Source organism: Phragmites australis, chromosome 24, assembly GCF_958298935.1.
Source record: "Phragmites australis chromosome 24, lpPhrAust1.1, whole genome shotgun sequence".
Taxonomy (NCBI): Eukaryota; Viridiplantae; Streptophyta; class Magnoliopsida; order Poales; family Poaceae; genus Phragmites; species Phragmites australis.
Window position 1 is genome coordinate 17,823,759 of NC_084944.1, and position 20,848 is coordinate 17,844,606.

At 40.6% G+C, this 20,848-nt stretch overlaps 1 protein-coding gene across 1 annotated transcript; it reads right to left on the bottom strand.

Annotated features, from left to right (window-relative positions):
* Positions 1–2,172: 2,172 nt before the first annotated feature.
* On the bottom strand, positions 2,173–4,971 carry LOC133907754 (GDSL esterase/lipase At3g14820-like). The gene is made up of 5 exons (XM_062349836.1): positions 4,561–4,971; positions 4,347–4,477; positions 3,884–4,078; positions 3,270–3,528; positions 2,173–2,556 (listed from the first exon to the last, which is right to left on the bottom strand). The coding sequence occupies exons 1-5, from the start codon at positions 4,841–4,843 to the stop codon at positions 2,366–2,368; spliced, it is 1,059 nt and encodes a 352-aa protein (XP_062205820.1). The 5' UTR covers positions 4,844–4,971; the 3' UTR covers positions 2,173–2,365.
* Positions 4,972–20,848: the final 15,877 nt, after the last annotated feature.

Sequence of the window (20,848 nt, forward strand, 5' to 3'; positions counted from 1 at the left end):
GATGTTGGGACTTTGGGAGTGAGCAGTGAGTTGCCGTGAGAACTAGTGGAAACTGGTGATCGAGTGTGGTGTATGATGCCCACCATGATATAAGGGCAGCTCGGCACTCACTCACCAAGTGACTATGTCTAAACGGCGGTTGGATGCATGCACGCATGGTCGATCAGAAGACCCGGATCCATGTCCTTGACAGGCTTACATTTGTGCAATGATGCGGAACAAGCGGCCCTTGTGGATGAATATATTTTGTAATACTTCAGGTTGAGGCCGGTGCTGCAGCTACGTACCATGGCATGCATGCACTAACTCCATCGGGTGGCGTGGATTCCATTCTCCACCGTTCGATTTGGGATTCAAACATTTTCCGAACAATTGCACCTTTTCGGAGCGTCGGCTTCAAAATGTTGGTCCTATATCTTTTCGCAGTGTTGGAACCGGTGGCATACCGCATTGAATTTAGATGTAAGCTCCGAATATAAATATGTGTGTTCAATTGATTCGGTCCGATCCCTAGATTTAAGTGGTTGTTTGGGTCATGTTAGAAATGAGTTTGCAGAAAACAGGTTTCACTGTGTTTTTAGGGGAAAAATTAAGTTCTTATTCTGTTAGTATATGTGACGAATCTTTGTATGGATGAGTGATTAAACAATGAGAATGTAGAGATGACGAACAGGTCTTATGGGGAAAAACACAAGGGTTTGTTTTCATGAAACCCATTATAGTACGAGTTTTAGCCAAAAACATATTTGTTATACTTCTTTTATCTTTCCTAACCAATAAGGAATTCAGGCCCTTAGACACGGGAAATGTTTTAACTGCTTATTTTGTAGTACAGTAATCCTCGAACATTTCTGACATGATTGGTCCATACAATTGAATGAATTGATAGGTGAAAGGTCTATTTTACTACCCTCAACTATTTAGTTTGTCCACTTAACCCCCTCCTAAACAAAGTTTTGGCTCATTTAACTTCCCCAAACTATTTACAATGGCCTAATTCATCCCCTAATACAATTTGTCTTTTTTGTCTCTCTGTGTACAAGTTGTGTTTCAAGTTTAAATTTTGTCATGTGATATGTAAGGTCGTACCCTATGTTAGAAAAATACATAATAATTTTTTTGTAATTATTTTTATAGGTTTAACCCTCGAGATATGATAATGAACGGAAAATAATAACGAAAAACCCTTAATGTATTTTTCTAACTTATGGTATGATGTCACGTATCACGTGACGAAATTTGAATTAAAAACACAACTTGTACGAAGAGAAACAACAAAATTCAAATTTCATTAGGGGGCCGATTGACCAAGTTTAAAAAGTTTGGGGAGTTGAAATAGATGAATTTTTGTTTGGAGGTTAGGTGGACAAACCGAATAGTTGGAGTAGTAAAATAGACCTTTCTTGATTGGTATCGATAGGGATGGAAACGGATCGGATACGCATGGAATCGAATTCGGATAGTACGATTTACCACATTTTAATCTAAATACGAATACGGATCCGGATATCTTCGAATACGAATATGAATCGGATAGTTCGAATACGAATCCGCATTCGGATATCTACTCGATCTTCGAAATTCAGGTTGGAAATTTAAATTTTTGAAAAAAATTGATTGAAATTTGATAAAATTCAAATGAAATTTGTTCTACTTTGATTGGGCCGGAATTTTACAAATTTTGTTCAAAATTCATGTTGGAAATTTAAATTTTTGATCAAATTTAACTGAAATTTGATGAAATTTGACTGAAATTGTTCCAATTTGATTGGGTTGGAATTTCGTTCATATCTGAAATTTCTAAAACTTTAGCAAAATTTAGTTCCCTGGTTGGCGGATACGGATACGAATCGGATATATCTCGAATTCGGATATCCACATTTGAATCCGAATCTCGAAAACGAATTCGGATATATCCATTTTAATATCCATTTCAGAAACGAATACGGATACGGATATCTATATTCGTATTTTAACGGATACGGAATCGGATAATTCGGATTTTCTGCCATCCATTTCCACCCCTAGGTATCAAGGTGCTGTATACACTCCATTAAGGTCAAAAAATAGTATTGTTCTGACGTCGTTGTTTCCGAAGCGCAACTTCGGACACCAATTATTCATACTGTACTATAATGTTTGATAAACCTAATAGATTATAGCTACATATGACAATACTTTTTTGAGACAATATAAGTACCAATAGGACACAAAGGTTAAGTACATATTGATACAAGCATTTAATACCAAATTAACTCACGGATATTTCAAGAATCTCAGTATGAGTGCGTATATGTCTGTAGGCCCCAGTTCAACCACATGGTTGATTTTGATAAATAAATCGCAAGGTAGCTTGGTAGGTTTGCTAGTGGAGGTATCTGATGTATCTAGCGATGAGTTGGTCAATCATGATCTTGTAGGCTCTCTCGGTTGGGTGGTAGCCGTCCCAGAACACGTAATGCGCCGGGTCCTCGCACACTGGGCTTGCCAAGTTGCACATAATGCCCGACTCCAGCCCGATGAGCCCACAGCACGCTTCCTTGCCGTTCTTGAACCCTTTTATCCAGCCATCCAAGAAACAAAATAACACATCATATCAATCGGAGTGTAGATAAGATATCTGCATAAAGAAGCGCTACTCATGCACAAATATATGCGCATATACACTTGTTAGACAGAGAAAATTTTAACTGAAAGTTCAAACTTTTAATTTACAGAATTCAATAACTATGGTTTCAAATACTAGTCTGATAAGTATATCTTTACCGGAGGACTGGTAAACCTGCTTACCAGGGTAACCAGATTTTGTCAGATTTTTTGCCTGAATTTCAAATCATGTTTTGAATTTGAAAAAATGATAACAGGGAGAAATTTCGTCAGAATTTGTTTGAATTATTTCGGCTACTTTAGTATTTTAGTGGGTGGGGAGGTGGGTTCTAGTAAATCCAATTAATAACTGTCGGTGACCGCTGAATTTCACCGGCCGGTAAATGAATCCATGACCTGGACAAAAGGTTTCTTTTTGTGTTAGGTTGTAGTATCACTTAAGATTTCCTATATTAATTTCCGGAGGGTGACCGACGGTTATGTTCTCCATAAGAATTTTCTTATGTGGCTGAAGGTGAAAAACAAATCAATGATAAAAAAAATACTAACAAAGAATTCTTAACAAGACATTAACATATAAAAATTTGTATAGCAAATGTACATTGTCGGCCACTTAGTGCTATAACTCTAGAGAAAAATCGGATATCTTGTAGTGAGTTTACCAAGTGCTTGATAGCGCTGGATGATGTCGTTGAGGATGGAGTAGAGGTCGATATAGACGAGGTTGACGCCCCGGAACCTGCCAGCCAGCTTGGCGATCTCCTGGGTCAGCTTCCGGTTGTAGAGCAGCGCCAGCTGGTTGAGGTCCGTCGCACACTGCCGCCGCCAAAGGCCCCCGGCGATCAGCCGCTGCGCTGGCGCACACCCCACCGGCGGCACCCCGGTCACGGCGATCTGCCGTGCGCCCAGTTCGATCAACGTCTACGTGCATGTGCAAGGAGACAGACGCACGTAAATGTACACGAATACAACTTGGTTTATTTATACTACTCCGGTTATCTCTTTTTTCTTTTTTTTAAAAAATATTGGAAGCGGGATCTGACATGTGGATGCAATGTACCCCTATTAACAGTATATCCATGTTTTGTAACATTACCGTCGATAATCAAGCAAGTGGTATAAGAAAATGCTGCCATGAAAACTAAAAGTGACAAGTATTAATCCGAAATAGCAAGGTCGTCTTCTTGCTACAATTTTTAAATGGGGTAGTTTATATGTTTGTGACGTTTTTGGACCGTCGGGGGAAAACTTTATCCAACTAGTGTGTGGTAGACACCTGGATGAAGGTGGAAGCTCTTTGAGTCATGAAGTCGGCGTAGCCGGGCTGGGTTTTGCCGTTGGCGAAGGTGAAGTACTGCACGACGTCGTTACTGCCCCAGCAGGCGAGGTAGAGGGCCCTGTCAGGAATGCTCCCCACCTTCGCCTTGTACTCCGTTAACAGCTGCAGCTGCTGCTCCACTGTCATCGCCGACTGCATACATGCATTTTTTAGATAATAGAAAAAAGTTTCGATTTTTTGTATCGTTTGATATATACTGTCCTTATTTATTATTACATCATTTCAGCTTATAGCTGAATATTGAAAGAATATAAAAAACGTAAACTGCATACATACATATCTGCGATAAATTAAAATGTATGGGAAAAAAGTAAACTGTATAAATTCCGAGAGCAATCCAGCTCTTCCAAACACCCTTGTTAAGGCCACGAAATCTGCATGGATCAATGTATCTGCTCACCGCCGTCCAGCTAGTGTCGTTGTCGTAGCCGCTCCCGGCCGACGCGAAGCTGACGCCGGTCTTGAGGTCCTCCAGGGTAAGGTTCTTGTCCAGGTACGGCGGCAGCATCTCCTTCAACCCAAGGCCAGACGCTGCAGTCATAGTATTATTTGTACAACTAATCCCATTTCACATGTGCATGCAGAGACATTCAGTTACAAGCAGATTACAATACCTAGGAAGTCCATGCTGATCTTGCCGTCAGAGAACCTGCCGGTGGCCTCTTGACCGGGGAAGTCTCTGCCGTACGGCCGGAAGTTGGACCTGGTGATGGTCCAGAAGTAGTTGTTGTTGCCCGTGTCGACAATCGAGTCGCCGAACGCGAACAAGGCCGGCACCTTGGGTGTCCCACTCCCACCACCTGCCGCCGTCGGAGGAGGAACTCCGATGACATCCGAACCCGCCGCGGCGAGGATGGCTCCGGCTAGAGCAAGCACGGCAGCGACAAGGTTCTCCATGTTGTTGAGAGAGTGAGTCGTGTAAATTGGATGGACACAGTGCTGATCAAGAGTAGTATTGAGGCGATTACTATGAATAAGGTTGGTCACCACTCACTGACCACGGCAGTGGCAACCATGCCAAAACGATCACGAGACTGATTGGGAAAGAGACGACCCGGTTGCATGTCCTTTTTATATGCTTGCATTTGCGCATTAACATCTAGACCTTGATTATATACTCCCTCGAGTAACAAAATTAAGGATGACGTTTTAGCTAATGAGGGTGCATTTTTGAATAATTTCATATTTGACGCAAGATATCTTCATATGTATTTATTTGTCTTGTAATAATGCACTACCATAAAATCATTGAAAGGAGACAGTATGTCAAAGACAATTTCTTAAGAGCTATTATAGATTAAATATCCTCATATGGCTTCTTAGATAGATGTGTCTGGCAGGTGTCTATGTGTGATTAAATTCACATACGGTTTTTATAAATATGTCTATTTCTATCATACAGATATAGACGATTTTTAGAAAAATCCGTATGTGATATTTTCACAGATGATTTCTTGTAAGATTTATCTGTGTCTAGTTAATAGACACAGATGGATTTTATAAACACCTATCTATACTTAAACCTCATGAACGTTTTTAAATTTGATCACTCGTCTTCCTTAGCTCTTTTGGCCTCTAATACACATAACTCACTCGTCTCCTAAAGCTCTTTCTGCTTCACACACACAACCCCCCATTTCTTCTCAATATAAAGCGATGAGAGGAATATTCTTCTTTCTCACTCATCATATCTTAGTGTTCCCTCGCATTAAGAAGCGAGGATTGTTCTGCGTCCTCACTCGTCATTCGTGTCAGACAAGCTCGATTTCATCAAGGGGCTATTCCCTTTCACTGCACCGAGATGAGTATCATGTGGTTCCTTTCACTGCACTGAGGTTTTCATTGCTTCGATTTGTGCAACTGATGGCAAAACATTATTTCTGTCGTAGATTTGCAATGACGCAATTCACGACAATCAGGAGATGGTAGGATGGGGTTGTCCTCATGGCGGCTTCCACGGTGCGGATGCTTGGCGTTGACTTCAACTTGGTGGAGTTCGTCTTCTTCATTGTTGTGAAGGCCCCCTCCGTCGATCATGTGTACGCCGTCAAACGCGTTCTCCATTCGGTTCTACTGGATGGAAATTTCTCTATTGATGTCTGTCAGAATGGAGACATTTTTGTCAACTGTAAGACATGTTAGAATCACTATGTAAGAAACCAGCAAAGGAGACACCACATTAATGACAGCTGCTCAACACTCGTCACTAATTTCCTATTAGTGACTGGTCTAATAAGGACGCATCACTAATGTCTTCTAATCGTATCCAGATATAAACACGTGACTAATGAGTGGTCATTAGTCACATGTCGTAATATGACCCGTCACTGATGATAATAGCGATAGGTCAAGTTATGACCCATCATTAATGATTAGATCATCAGTGACGGGTTGTCTTAGACCAGTTATTAGTGACGGGTCAAGTTGTGACCCATCACTAATGATAAGATCATCAGTGATGGGTCGTCCTAATCCAGTCATTAGTGACGGGTCAAGTTGTGACCTGTCACCAATGACTAGGTCATCAGTGATAGATCGTCCTTGGTCAGTCATTAGTGACGGGTTAAGTTATGACTCGTCATCAGTGACGTGTTATCCTATGCCAGTCATTAGTGACTATTGTACATTTTTTATTTTTCTTTTTATTTTTCTCTTATTTTTTCTCACCTCAGCAGCACTAGAATAGGAACCATTGTATATTTTTACTCAAGTTTTATATAAGGTGTGGCGGCTATGGACACAAACATGAATTCTGAAAATGGTGCAGAAACTTGTAGGGACGAGAACTTAATCTTCTGATTCATTTTTGGGCTCAAAAAAAATCTTCTAAGTCAGGGAGGAATAGATGTAACTTTTTCTGTAGATATCTATAGAGTAAAAAAAAAGGTCAAAATCAGAGTTCGTATGCAAAAGTTAAGCCTGTTTTATGGAATACACTCTGGGTCACCTATCAAATTATAACCCTCGAACAAACTTGGCAAAATTAGTCGTTAGTGACGGATCATGGTTATGACATATCACTAATGATCTTTGGCAAAGAAGGTTAAAAGGATAAAATATTTAGTTTCTATCAAAACTACGTGATAGCAGAGGTGGTAAGATGACTATACACGTGAAGAGGAGGTCACGGGTTCGACTCCTATGGAACGCAAACTTGAAAATAATGTGAAAAAAACGTGACTTGTAAGGCATATGATGGGATGGGCCTGTGTTGGGATGGCTTAGGTGAACAAATATATTTTTTAATTTTTTTCAAAAATATGAAAAATATTCATCGGTCATTAGTAACGGGTCAAGATTACAACTCATCACTAATGTTCAGTTAATAGTGATGAATCACGGTTATGACCCGTCACTAATAACTGACCATTAGTGACGGATCACAGTTATGACCTGTTACTAATGACCTCATTAGTGATGGGTCATCACCCGTCAGTAATGACTTATCATTAGTGACGTGATAAGAGTGATGGGCACGTGACCCGTCACTAATAATGGTTATCACCCATCACTAATAACTTTTTTTCACGTAGTGAGTGCCCATTTCTTGCTGATCCATGGCTGGCGGTTTGGCAACAATGCATTCTGTTTCTGGCTGATGCGTGAGATCGTTAAGATGCAGCCAGATCTAGATGACTATGAGTTGCTAATTAGAGATGATTCTTGGATTGACATTGTACTGAAACACATGAGGCTGAGATAATGTTTATCATCTCATCTTTTTGAAAGACAGCATCGATCGACCCAAGTTTGTCGATGACTTTTTATCTTTTTGGAAGACAACGGCACCATTATGTCAATCACTTCATCCTTTAGAATACGACGTCGATCGACCAATAATGATGTATAGGTAGCTAGGTTTATGTGTTATGAATAATATGTGATGTTCTAAACCTTTATAATATGTAAAAACATGTGTTTTATTTTCTGAATAATGTGAGATCGATATTTTGAACAATGTATCAATGTGTATAATTTGCGAATCATAAAATATATATCTGTGTGACCCTTTCTCCTATACGCAAATTTGCTTCCTGGCTCGAGAGACATAGCTGATTTTTTATAAAAATCTGTCCTTGACAACTAACACAAATAGGTTTTAAAAAACCCATCTGTGACTCTCGGTAGTCACAGACAGTCTTTAACAAATACCGTCTGTGATTCTTACTGTGCACAGACGGTTATCTAGAAACTCTGTCTATGTGTAAGTGTATTACAGATGGTTCTGAAACTGTCAGTAACAGGATCGATATCACAGACATTTTTACAGAGAGAACATATAATCATCTATGATAGGGTTTAAAATCCATCTGTAATAATCCGTTCTGAGGTAGTGATGGAATAAATAATAGATAGATTTTTATGAAAATTAATGCAATAATATTATATTTTGTTTAGTTATGAACATATATTTGTGAAATAATATTATATTTTCTGAAATTGTATTTTGAGGACTATGCTCATGCCGAAAACATCATCTGTTTTTTGTGATTGGAGGAAGTTTGTGTAATAGCTGGTTCAAGCTGAGTAAAGCCAACTCCTCGGAAGTGACCACAACAACCCCACAGATTTCGCTTGTTCTGCAGCGTTCGTTTCGGATTCAACGCTTTGGAATTAGAGTTTTTGATAGGTTATTTTATTGGTAATGCTGTCGCCCGGCCATCCGAACGCATGTGATATTTTGACTGGACTGGCCCATATATTCGGACTAAAAAATTATTTATTTAAGTTAATTTTGATATTTTTTATCTCTAATATTTCATACGCTCAAATTTAACGTTTCAGACGTTATAGAAATTTATTATCATAATTATTTTTTTATGTTACATTCCGAAATCACTTGCATATAGATCTAGATTAAAAAATTATATATTCGAGTTAATTTCTATATTTTCGTATCTACGATCACTACTACAGAACATGTCATAAGTAGCTCCTCATCAGTATCAGTTTGAGTATAACCGGCACTGTTGACGTATTAGTGCCGGTTCTTAAACTCCTGGGCATGAACCACGATTGAGGGCCAAGAACTGACACCGATAGTGACTATCAGTAGTCGGTTCTTGGCCCCTCAATTATTGTTCTCGCGTGGGAGTTTAAGAACAGTCTGAAACACTTATAGACACTAATAGTCACTATCAGTGCCGGTTAGAACGAGAACTGGCACTGATGCCTATGTCATATTTATATCCAGCACTTAGTCGCTCTTCTCGTTTGCTTGACGCCGCTTGTCCTCCCCGACCACCACCTCCTCTCCATCTGCAGCCTCCTCGTCCCCATCCTCATCATGCGTCGGCCCGCCGCCTCCTCCTCCTCGTCGCCCACCGACCGCCGCCTCCTTGTCTCGTCGTGCGTTGGCTCGCCGCTGCCTCCTCCTCCCCATCGCGCGCCGACCGCTGCCTCCTCGTCCTCGTTGTGCGTTGTCCCGCCATCACCTCCTCGTCCTCGTTGAGCGTCGACCACCGCCTCCTCATCCTCTTCATGTGTCGGTCCATTGTTGCCTCCTCGTCCTCATCACACGTCGGCTCACCGTCGCCTCCTTGACGTCCCCATGGCGAGCAGCAACGGTAGTGGAGGTGGAGAGCGTAGATCTAGGCAGCATGGAAGCGGCCTGGGTCCGAGTGACCACCCTCGTACTCCCCGCTTCCAGATCCTCAACGGCGTATCCCTTTCCTACCCGAACGGGCCACAAAACACCTGTGTTAGTTCTCAAATTCAAGTTAGCAAATTGTAGTTAGTAAATTATAGTTAGCAATTTTAATTAGCTAATTTAGGTCCTAAAATTAGATATGTATTTTAGTTCAAAATATGTTGGCTTATCATTAGATATGTATGTCATGATATTAGATGTGTATCTGTATATCGGTGTTTTGGATGTTGCTATCACTTCCTAGTGAGTAACTAGTTTGGTATTTTCTTGTTCTACAATTGATGGCTTGACATAATTGCGAGATTATTCACATGTGCTGACTGATATAGCATTGTTGTTTTTTTTCTTTGAGCATGTAGACGTACCTGTGACTTGTCTTAGATACACCTGCATGCTCAGAGATGAAAATTTCTTTGCTATAAATTATAAGAAGATCAGTTAATATTGTAGTTTGCAGTTAACAAATTTAGAAACTAACATGCCGATTGATGTAGATGTTTCTTTATCTATAATGGCTATATAACATTATTGCAGATCTTGGTGACACACTACCTGTGGTGACGACCACATTGGCTAATAACAATAAAATGAAGATCACTATCTCTTTTAGCATTGCTTTTCCTAAAGAAGGATATATCACTTTAACAGCAACAAGCTTCGAAATAGACCAAAGACTTATGGTTGAAAGATCTGTTGTTCATGCACTTCTACAATCAGTTAACCTGCAACTTGGATACATATTTCCGGACTACAGCTATTTCAAATTGAAAGTGCTTGAACAGAATGAGGATGTGCTTGCAATGACTCCTAGGCTCTCGCGGTTACATGTAGCTGAAACGGTTGGTGACATGAACCTGTAGTTTGTAGCTAGGATTATTTCAATAATATTAAATTTTTTTCTCTATATTGTTGCTCTTTGTCTATAAAATTTTTACTGGAACACTCGGATGCGGATGGATCGTAACTTGACTTCAATCTTACGTCTTCTTGCCCAGCAGTGGGGTACATATTATTTGGTCCTCAATGCAGGAAGGTTCAGGAAGGAAAGTACCAGTCAAAACTTAAGTTTCAGTGTGATAGTAACAGTTTCGTTATTTACGGAAGTCCAATGAAACTTCCGTTTGAAGCAACAGCTAGTGCGCTTATTTATGCAATGAATCATTTTGATGTAATATTTAGAGTTAAAATTTTAAATATCAACTATGCATGTAATAATATTTGATGTAATTTTAAAAATACTTGTAGTTTGAATTAATGTATTGAGTGTTTATCGTGACTTAAACATTAGAAGAATGGATGCATGTGCATGTGATGCATTTTGGATTGTGCAAGTTTGTTTGGCTGCTAAGATCTATCAGTGTCAGTTCTATTTTAAAATCGACACTGATAATCAGTATTAGTGTCGATTCCTAACAGGAAACCGGCACTGATAATTCATTATCAGTGTCGGTTCATAAATAGAATCAGCGCTGATAGTGATTTTCAATGTCGAGTAATCAGTGTTGGTTTAAATCTGTTACTGATGGCGATTTTAAACTAACACTGATGAGGTATTCTGTAGTAGTGAATATTTCATATGTTAATTTAATATTTTGGACGTTATGGAAATTTGTTGCTATATTTATTTTTGTATGTTGTATCCTAAAATCTCTTGTGTATAGATTTGGAAAAAAAATATCCATTTGAGTTAATTCCTATATTTTTCACATCTCCAATATTTCAGATATTCAAATTAATGTTTCAGACGTTATAAATTTTTTTTGTCATAGTTATTTTCGTATGTCACACCTAATTATACACTACATAGGTTTTGCATGAAAATATTACGTGCAACATGGAGTGATGTTAGAGTAGGAATTCTCTCCTGATCGAATGCATATAACGAGCTATTTTGGTGCGTATTTTTTTAATATTGCAAACATTGACTTTCGATGTTACATACGCTATTTTTTAATATTGTAACACACCGTTGGAGCGGACGTCTAGACACTAGCAGCTCCATTATTTTATGTCTTCTTGCTCAAGGAACATAATTAGGTCTCACTATAAAAAATTATTTTTAGAGGCGGGTGGTAACTCGTTTTCACAAGCGTTTAACGCACCCGTTTGTGATCGAAGGTCTGTAAAAATGAACGATTTTCACATACGCAAACGTGACCGCCTGTGAAAATCTATTACCACAGACGGTTCACTTAAGCGGACCGCTTGCGATAATCGGTCCCCGAATCGATATTTTTTTACTCGAAATTTTTTTTTACCGACCAGGAACCCCATGGGGTCACGACGTCGCAAGTCACAAGTCACGCGTTTTTTCGCACGAAATACGCACGCTACGCGATTTTTGGCACTCGAACTAGTAACATGTTGGGTCGCGCGAACCCTCCCACCATCACACCAGAGAACGACTACTGAACATATGAGCATATGTAATTCTTTTGATATCTGTAATCTGAAACTTTAAACGATTATTTGGGCATCTAAATGACTTTAAATGAAAAACTTTTCAACTACAAAATTGTAGATCTTGTCGAGGGCTACAATTTTCATAAAATTTGTTCTCATCCAACTTCGTATAGAAAAGTTATGAATTTTTGAAGATAAGCTGTCACCTATTTTCACAGACGGTTCCTTATGTGAACCGCCTATGAAAATGGGTGACAGCTTATCTTTAAAAATTCATAATATTTTTATATGAAATCGGATGAGGATAAATTTTATATAAAAATTGTAGCCCTTGACGAGATCTACAACTTTGTAGTTAAAATGTTTTTCATTTGAAGTCATTTAGATATCCAAATAATCGTTTGAAACTTGAAACGATTATTTGGACATCTAAATGACTTCAAATAAAAAAAATGTCAACTAAAAAGTTGTAGATCTCATCGAGAGCTACAATTCTCATATAGAGTTTTTACTCATCCGACTTCAAAAGTTATAAATTTTTTAATGGATGGTTATTTTCAGAGGCAGTTTACATAAGGAACCGTCTGTGAAAATGATCATTTTTACAGACGGTTCTTTATATGAACCATTTGTGATAATAATATATTATTACAGGTGGTTCACATAAGAAACCACCTGTGAAAATATATTTTCACAGACGATCCGTAACCGCAGGAGACCCTCGTCAACTGTTCAGATGGTTTTTCAAATAAATCGCCTATAAACAATTACCCTAGATATCTCGAAAAATAGTTTTTTATAGTGTCTACACGTCGTGTACAAATGCACGAACCGATCTAAATTTATTTATCCGATCCGCGGATTTGTTCCTAGCTTTAGGAGATCAATTTGGAATTTAGGACTTGTTTGTCTATAATGTTACCTTTTTAATGGCTGTTGTTGAGTTCAATCTATGCACTCATTTTCTGTTGCTATAGTAGTCCACTGACTAGAAGCATGGACGTCAGGGTCGTTGCGTCAGATGAGATTTTTCGTTTCAACACTGATTCAAGTCATCACCTACATATGGTTGTTGCTGGCTCAAGTGACAAGTCTTACAGCAAATAGCTAAATTTAACAACGACTATGCAATAATAGGACATAATTAAGTGAAGGCGAACATCGTAGAACGATATATTAGAAATGGAAATGTTGCATAGTAGGTTAGTATGCATCTGCTTAGAGGGTGGGAAATTTATTTTGTAGTGTGTACTGATTCTAGATCATTCTAGCGTGATACTATATTAGTGATCACAACATGATTGGCCCCTACAATTGAATGATTGGTGTGAAGGTACTATATACTATATTGCAGGGTCACAAAAGGTATTGTTCTGGACATTGACACCAGCGCTAAAACAGGCTTAAACATCAATTTTTATTGTAATATATTTGTTAAACAAAGAGAATATACTGTAATAAATTATTTTTGAGACAAATCTACATTTAATCATATATAACTGGAGGTAGTTAGTCTCTATTTCATAATTCCAATAGAATCAAGGATACTTATGCCAAACTGTCGGTTGGTTATTTTTTTGCGCAAATCATATTTTTCTTCAGCTTTCACAGAGATGTAACCTTTACAACATAGCAGCAAATTGATATTCTATATGACACATACGTGACATATTTACAAACACTGGAATTCGTGACAAACTGACATATACTTTTAGAATTTCATCAAGAATATGCGTATCTCCATGGCCCCATCTCAACCACAAGGGGTTAGCTGTTGACCGGGCCACCTTTCACCGGGACAGGCTCGTTCTGTTGTCCCGATCAACCCTCCAGGTGAGCTTCTTCTTCATCTTCATATCTTCTTCTGATTTTTAGACATGCTTATTGTCAAGAATTTATATACGACTTGCCTATTATTTTAGGATACGTAACATAGGGATATTTGTAAAGTAAATGAAGTATACCATACACTATAAAAAAACTATTTTTTAAGACACTTAAGATAATTTTCTACAGACAGTTTATTTGAAAAACCGTCTGAACAATTGGCAAGGGTCTTCTGCAGTTACGGACCGCCTGTGAAAATATATTTTCACAAGCGGTTACTTATGTGAACCGCCGGTGATAATAATATATGAAAATTATGGCTCTCGATGAGATCTACAACTTTATAGTTGAAAGTTTTTTTATTTGAAGTCATTCAGATATCTAAATAATCGTTTTAAGTTTCAAATAATTATTTAGGTATCTAAATGACTTCAAATGAAAACCTTTTCAACTACAAAGTTGTAGATCCCATCAAGGACTACAATTTGCATATAAACTTTATACTCATCCGACCTCATATAAAAAAGTTATGAATTTTTTAAGATAAGCTGTCACATATTTTTACAGGCGGTTTCTTATGTGAGCCGCCTGTGGAAATGGGTGACAGCTTATTTTAAAAAATTTATAATTTTTTCATACGAAGTCGGATAAAGATAAAGTTTATATGAAAATTGTAGCCCTCGACGAGATCTACAACTTTGTAGTTGAAACGTTTTTCATTTGAGGTCATTTAGATGCCCAAATAATCATTTAAAGTTTCAGATTGCAGATATCAAAAGAATTATATATGCTCAATGTTCAGTTGTCGTTCTCTGGTGTGATGGTGGGGAGGGATCGCGCGACCCGACAGGTTTCAAGTTCGAGTGCCAAAAACCGTGTAGCGCGCGTATTTCGCACGAAAAAACGCGTGACTTGTGATGTCGCGACCACGTGGGGTTCCTGGTCGGTCCAAATTTTTTTTTTTGCTTTTTTTCGGTTTAAAAAATATCGATTGAGTAACCGATTATCACAGGCGGTCCGCTTAAGAAACCGCCTGTGGAAATCAATTTTCACAGGCGGTCCGCTTAAGGAACCGCCTGTGATAATAGATTTCCACAGGCGGTCACTTTTGCGCCTGTGAAAATCATTTATTTCTACAGGCCTTCGATCACAGGCGGATGCACTAAACGCCTGTAAAAACGAGTTATCACCCGCCTCAAAAAATAATTTTTGTAGTAGTGATATATTAATAGTCAATTTTTGTAGTCAGGTTGGGGTGCATTGAGATTGTCCCCGTTTGTTTTATCTCTGACTTCGAGGGTGTTTACCTCACCATTGAATGAATATGAGAAACACGCATCGAACTCGATAAACCGAAGCTCATCCTCCGGGATGTTTTCATTGGAGCCCTCGATTGTTCGGTAACCCGTGGTACCGGTAGTAGGGACCGGTGGGGAGCTCATGTGACCCGAACTCCCGATGCAATCTATCAAAAAACCGCCTTGGCCTACCAACTTAGAAGTCAACTGCATGTAGATTCCCTTTGGAGATTGGCTAATCTTTGGTAATTTTTCTGGCATAGATGTTGGGGCCAAAATCATTGAAAGACTCGAGATCTGATTATGCCATGTTAGAAAGCGCGATATCTTCTTATATTGACTTCTTCGTTCTATCTGTACGGTCGGCACTAGCTGTCGAGGATTTATACATGACTTGCCTATTGTTTTATGATATGTAAAATATGGATACATGCGAAGTCGATGAATTATACCGAGACACATAGTTATACAAGTTCAAGCCTCTCAAGTTGGGTAATAGCCCTATGTCATGCCTTGTCTTATTATTCTTAGATCACAAAGTACAATGTTCATATGGATGAGTCTAATCCTAAGAACTAAGCGGATTCTGGTGTTTCTAAGGCTTAAGATCTAGTTGACTAGGATATTGCTTCTGTCATGAATCTTGGATGGGTGTTAGTCTTCTACTCAAGTAGTCTTGAGGGTTTCACGACTTTGTTGATCTAAAGGCATGGCTTGCTTATGCTTCGATACGATTTACGATTGCGGGTTGGTTCGGTTCATTCGTCTTGGATGTACCTAGGGCTGGATAAAAAGCTTGCGGCTCATGAGCTAGCTCGAGCTCGTGGAGGCTCGGCTCGGTTCAGTTCGGCTTGTTACCCAAATGAGCCGAGCCCGAGCCACACCGTTGGCTCATTTTGTGAACCGAGCCGAGCCGAGCTAGCTCGCGAGCCGCTCGTGAGCCAAACCGAGCCATGGACCGTTGGCATGCCTGGTCCAGAAGTTCAGCACTCCAGCATCAGTCCGTTTATTTGTAGACAGTGCGTTTGTGCATATTTTTGCTCCATTAATTTGCTGCACTGCTTATTCATAGCTAGGCCTCGTGATGGATGCAATGCAGAGCTATATAGGCATATAGCTGGGCATGGTGATGAAGACTGCAAAGTCGTAGCAAGTCTGAGACTACCTGGTGTGAGCTTGAGCTATGTTTTATGACTCATGCTTGAATGTATATAAATAAATCTAGTAGTTGTTGTTATGGTGTGTTCCCTATTTGCATGTGAGGTGTTTTCGAGCTTTTGTCCTGCATTGATACCTGATGGCCTGAAAGGCTCGCGAGCCGGCTCGAGCTGGCTCAAGCCAACAACCGAGCCGAGCTGAGCCGTCATTTTAGCTCGGTTCGCAAACCGAGCCGAGCCTACACTTCACCGAGCTTCTACGAGCCGAGCCGAGCCGGACTCGGCTCGGCTCGTTTCCAGCCCTAGATGTACCCCTCTCCCGCAGTGGCAGGCACACCTTAGGGCATGGGTCTACACATGTACATCCAAATATTTTTGCAAAAAATGACTATATATCATACGTAATTGCTATAAATATCATTAGTTGTTAAAATTTCATAATTACGTATTGTATTCTGACTCAACAGATCATTTATATTTTCCTGGGCTTTTTCTCACTACCGCACTCCACCATCTCAAAGCCTAATTAGCTCCCGTTAGGGTGATAACAAACCGGATTTAGACAGATAATCCTCTTACCATATCCGCATCTATTTCTTTTTGTTAAATTTAGAGTCGGAGCGGATATTGCACGGATTCTGGATTGTTTCAGAGTCAAACAGAGCAGAATCGGGCCAAAAACAAACTAAAATAGTTGGATATTATGTGTGCGCATGGCCGTGCAAGCAACACGTAGTGTGATAGCAATCATGCGTATTAGTGTTAGGAGTGTGTGTGTTTCGTCTCCATTCTGAAAGCATTCATCATCTTCGCTGGGATAAACTTTCATAAATATGTGGATTCACATGTATAGCCAAAATCTGACTCGGTTACCACCATCTTTCAGAAAGCAATGAAGGTATAAAGGAATCCAAGTATATCTAGGCAAGTAGATATAAAATAAGATATGTATATCACAGGGTTCGATTACAAGGAAATGAAATCAATGACTATTTCTCTTCCTTCCATGCAAGCAATATGCATGCACACTAGTACATAGAAATACTATAGATTTTATCAAATGAGCATAATATAATAGATAGTAGCTAGTAGCATAATTCAAAATATTACATTGCATAGACATATAGAATCCATACTCTATTCCATAGATAGTAGCTAGTGTTGGTTTGGACAAGAGGAAATGGGCCTAGTAAAATGCGGATAATCCGATCTAAAAATCAGATAATTTGTATCTGTTGGATTTTTGCCATACCATATCCGTATGAAACTATCCATATCTGCATCTGCATCTGAACGGATCTAAAAAGGCTTACCGTACACACAACTGTATCCGCATGGATTGGATCAGAAACTATTTATTCTACTTTTATCTCTAACTCTCGGTGGCCTAAATGTGCAACATACCTTGATTATCAAACATATTATTTTAGCTATATACATCTATTGTTAAAATGTTGGGCATGCCACTGTTCTCCCACCTTATATAGTTGTGGGAACCTAGGATGTTACCTTACTCGGATATCTCCGGACGTATCCTACTGAGATTATTAGACTCCCAAAGATTTAGGAATTCTTTCTGAATAGGAATAACTTTTGTATCTAGGACAAGTAGCTTCTAAGTATATCTTTTTCATACTTTACTCTATGATGGTCCCGACTAGCTCTGTATCGAGTAAGATGTAATTGATCCTCATATACCTTTTCTAAATATATAGATTATATAATATTAATTATATATTCCTGTCACTCATCCCACTAATTCTAAGGAACAAAGTTGTAGTACTAATTGTAAATGATTCCTTATTATTTCGGAAACATTCTAAGCAACTTGTGCAAATTAAGTGCACGCACTACAACAACTTCCAATTCCCAAGTTACACTCTGTTCCTGAACTCCCTTTACAGTTCAATTTTTGGCATTGCTGAATATTGAGTATCCTCATCAGGCTACAATGTACAAGCAAACACAATCAGCGTCGAGGTAACTATCTTCAAAGAACAGATTCAAAAATAGCAGGGTTACCTTAAAAAGACTCTTAACTGCGTGACACTAGCATGATCTTGTTTCTCTGAGTATGTGAAGAAGGGGTTACCATACTGATGCCTGCAGTGTGATGATCCAGCATTCTTTTTTTGAGCGGGATGATCCAGAGTTCTCATGGTGGCTGTAACTTCTATTCATCATACTAGCTTGTGCAATGCTATATGATTCCATGGTCAAGAAGTAGGCTCTTGAAATTACGCTTGAAAACATAGCAATCCATCTTCATCAAAGAGTTTGTACTCTGCTCTCTTGGCAAAGTGTAACAGCCAAAATTCCAGGAACCCTAGAATTAAATTCGTACAAGGAAAACATAAAATAAAATAAAATAAAATTGTCAACTTCAAAATTTTCCTAAATATGTTGCAGGCCGCTTTCTCGTCGACTCTGCCTGCGTCGCCTCAAGCCTCTGAGCTCGCCACTCTTCTTCTGAGCTGGGCCATCCGCTCGCGGTTACCACTACACGGCAGCCGGATTTGGAGCCTGGACGTCGCCGCCGCACGTGTCTCGCTACGGGTCGCCGGCAACAATCGTCGTGCTTGTGGATGGACGTGCTTCGACGAGGTCTGGGATCAGGAACTGCAGCGAGCCTCTCCAGCCGTACCAGCCGCTCACCGCCGCAAAACCTTCTGCCCCCGCCGCTCGTCGCCGTCCGCAACATCCACCACCTCCTCGCGTCAACCCAGCGCGACGAGACTTTCTGGAGACCGCCATCGCCGAGACCGAGGCGGAGGCCGGTGGATGTTCTCCAGCATGCAGTGGTCTGGCGCTTCGTCGCTGGGCGCCGGTAGCTCGCTGTGGTCCAGAGGGGAGGTCGGCCGGCCCCGCCGTCCCATAACGGTCAGCTGTGCGGCACCACGATCTTGCGCTCCATGGCTGCGTTTTGGATGGAATGAGAGATTGGGAAATTAAGGAGAATTAATGGAGATGAGAAATTGGGAAAGGAGATTGGGGGTACTTTGAGGATTTTGGAAAATTTTCGATTGACATCGGTTGCCAGAACAAAAACCTCCCGGAGGGTAATGGACTATAACGGAAGTGGTGTGAGCCTAAGATATTTTTAACCAATGGCACCGCCAAAATATATTACAAAAGCGATGGCAAGTATCAAAACTGCAATTGAACAGACTGCATAAACCAATATGTAAACTTGGTTGGCAGGAACAAGCGAGCCAGCTGCGACGCAAAGGCACATATTCAATACGGGACGTGCAGGAACCAACGCGAAGAGTGGATCGGAGTGGTTTAGATTTTATTTTATAGAGAAATAAGCTAAAACCCGCGTCGTCTATGTCAGACTGACTCAGGGGGCGACGCTACCGTCACACCCTAGCCCTCTCCACCATGACTTGACAGGGCTGTTATCAGCTGGTGGAAGCGGTGGCGGTGCCAAGTGGTGTCCGTGTGGTCTCGTCTCCCCCTCTCTCTTCCTCCCTCCCTTTCCTTCCTCCCTCTCTTCTAGATTCCAGTGGCGGTGGCTAGCGGTGGCCGGCTTTTCTCCTGCTCGGCTTGATTTTTAGGTGGGGTGTACGGATCTGCACACCTCTCTATATCCTCGCGGTGGCGCGTGTGGATGGCAGCTAGATCTACGTTGGATGCTGATATCTTCTTCGAGGCCATCGGGTTCTAGGCGGGCTACGCGTGGATGGCCAGATCCGAACGGGATATTCTCCGCTTCTCCCTTGTCTACGCTTGCTCGGCTTCAGCTCGTCGGCATGGTGGTGTCCGCAGTATTGCGGCTCGCCATCTTGAAGGTGGGCCTAGCTATGTTGTGCGCCATCCGCACGTCGGGGTCCGACTGCAGCTCGGACTTGTGGCTCAGTTGGCGCTGTTCCTCAGCCTTGTGTGCTCGCCTTCATGCAGGCTGTGGCCTCTTTGTGCTCACCGGCATTGGTGTGGTGGGGCTATGCTACTTGCGTTGTTGTGCCTGTTTCTTGCAAGTGGACTTCTTGCCTGCGTGCGTGTGTTCACGGTGAACTCGCTATGTGTGCATTATATCCATGACGATCTTGTCGCGTGAGTGCACTTAGTCTATCGTGATCCATGGGCGATTGCATCCGGTGCTCGCTCAGCTCATGGTGTCGTGTGCATGTGCTTACATGCGCTATTGTGGTCTGGTGCTTGGTGGGTAGCAATTTCATGTGCTACTGGCCGAACCTGGTCCGATCTGGCAATAGTGATGGAAGCATTGGGCGCTGGTGATGAGGACATCACTCTTTCGGATACACACACCGAGTATTCCTCCAACAATAGGTTCATTGACACGAGCTCGTGCACGTCAACTAAATCATGAGGTGAGCTCGTTCCTTAGTGTTCCTTTATATTTTGATGAGGATGGGATGCTACTGAATAATTGTGATGTATTGTTACTTAGGTACACGGGAGAAGAACAGCAAGGGCGCCCAAGCCAAGGTGGAGGTCCAATCAAGTTCGAGTCCGTTTCGGAGTCCAGGACCAGCCTGCACTAAAATCATCGCCCATGATGCATACGGACTCCGTTTTCGACATTCTACACATGGTTGGAAAG

Excerpts from the sequence above, each read along its gene's own strand:
- LOC133907754 (XM_062349836.1), bottom strand. The coding sequence starts at position 4,843 with ATGGAGAACCTTGTCGCTGCCGTGCTTGCTCTAGCCGGAGCCATCCTC. Across the intron at positions 3,529-3,883 it reads GAGCTTCCACCTTCATCCAG|ACGTTGATCGAACTGGGCGC; the intron begins GTGTCTACCACA and ends ACATGCACGTAG. Across the intron at positions 2,557-3,269 it reads CCAGCGCTATCAAGCACTTG|GGTTCAAGAACGGCAAGGAA; the intron begins GTAAACTCACTA and ends GCTGGATAAAAG.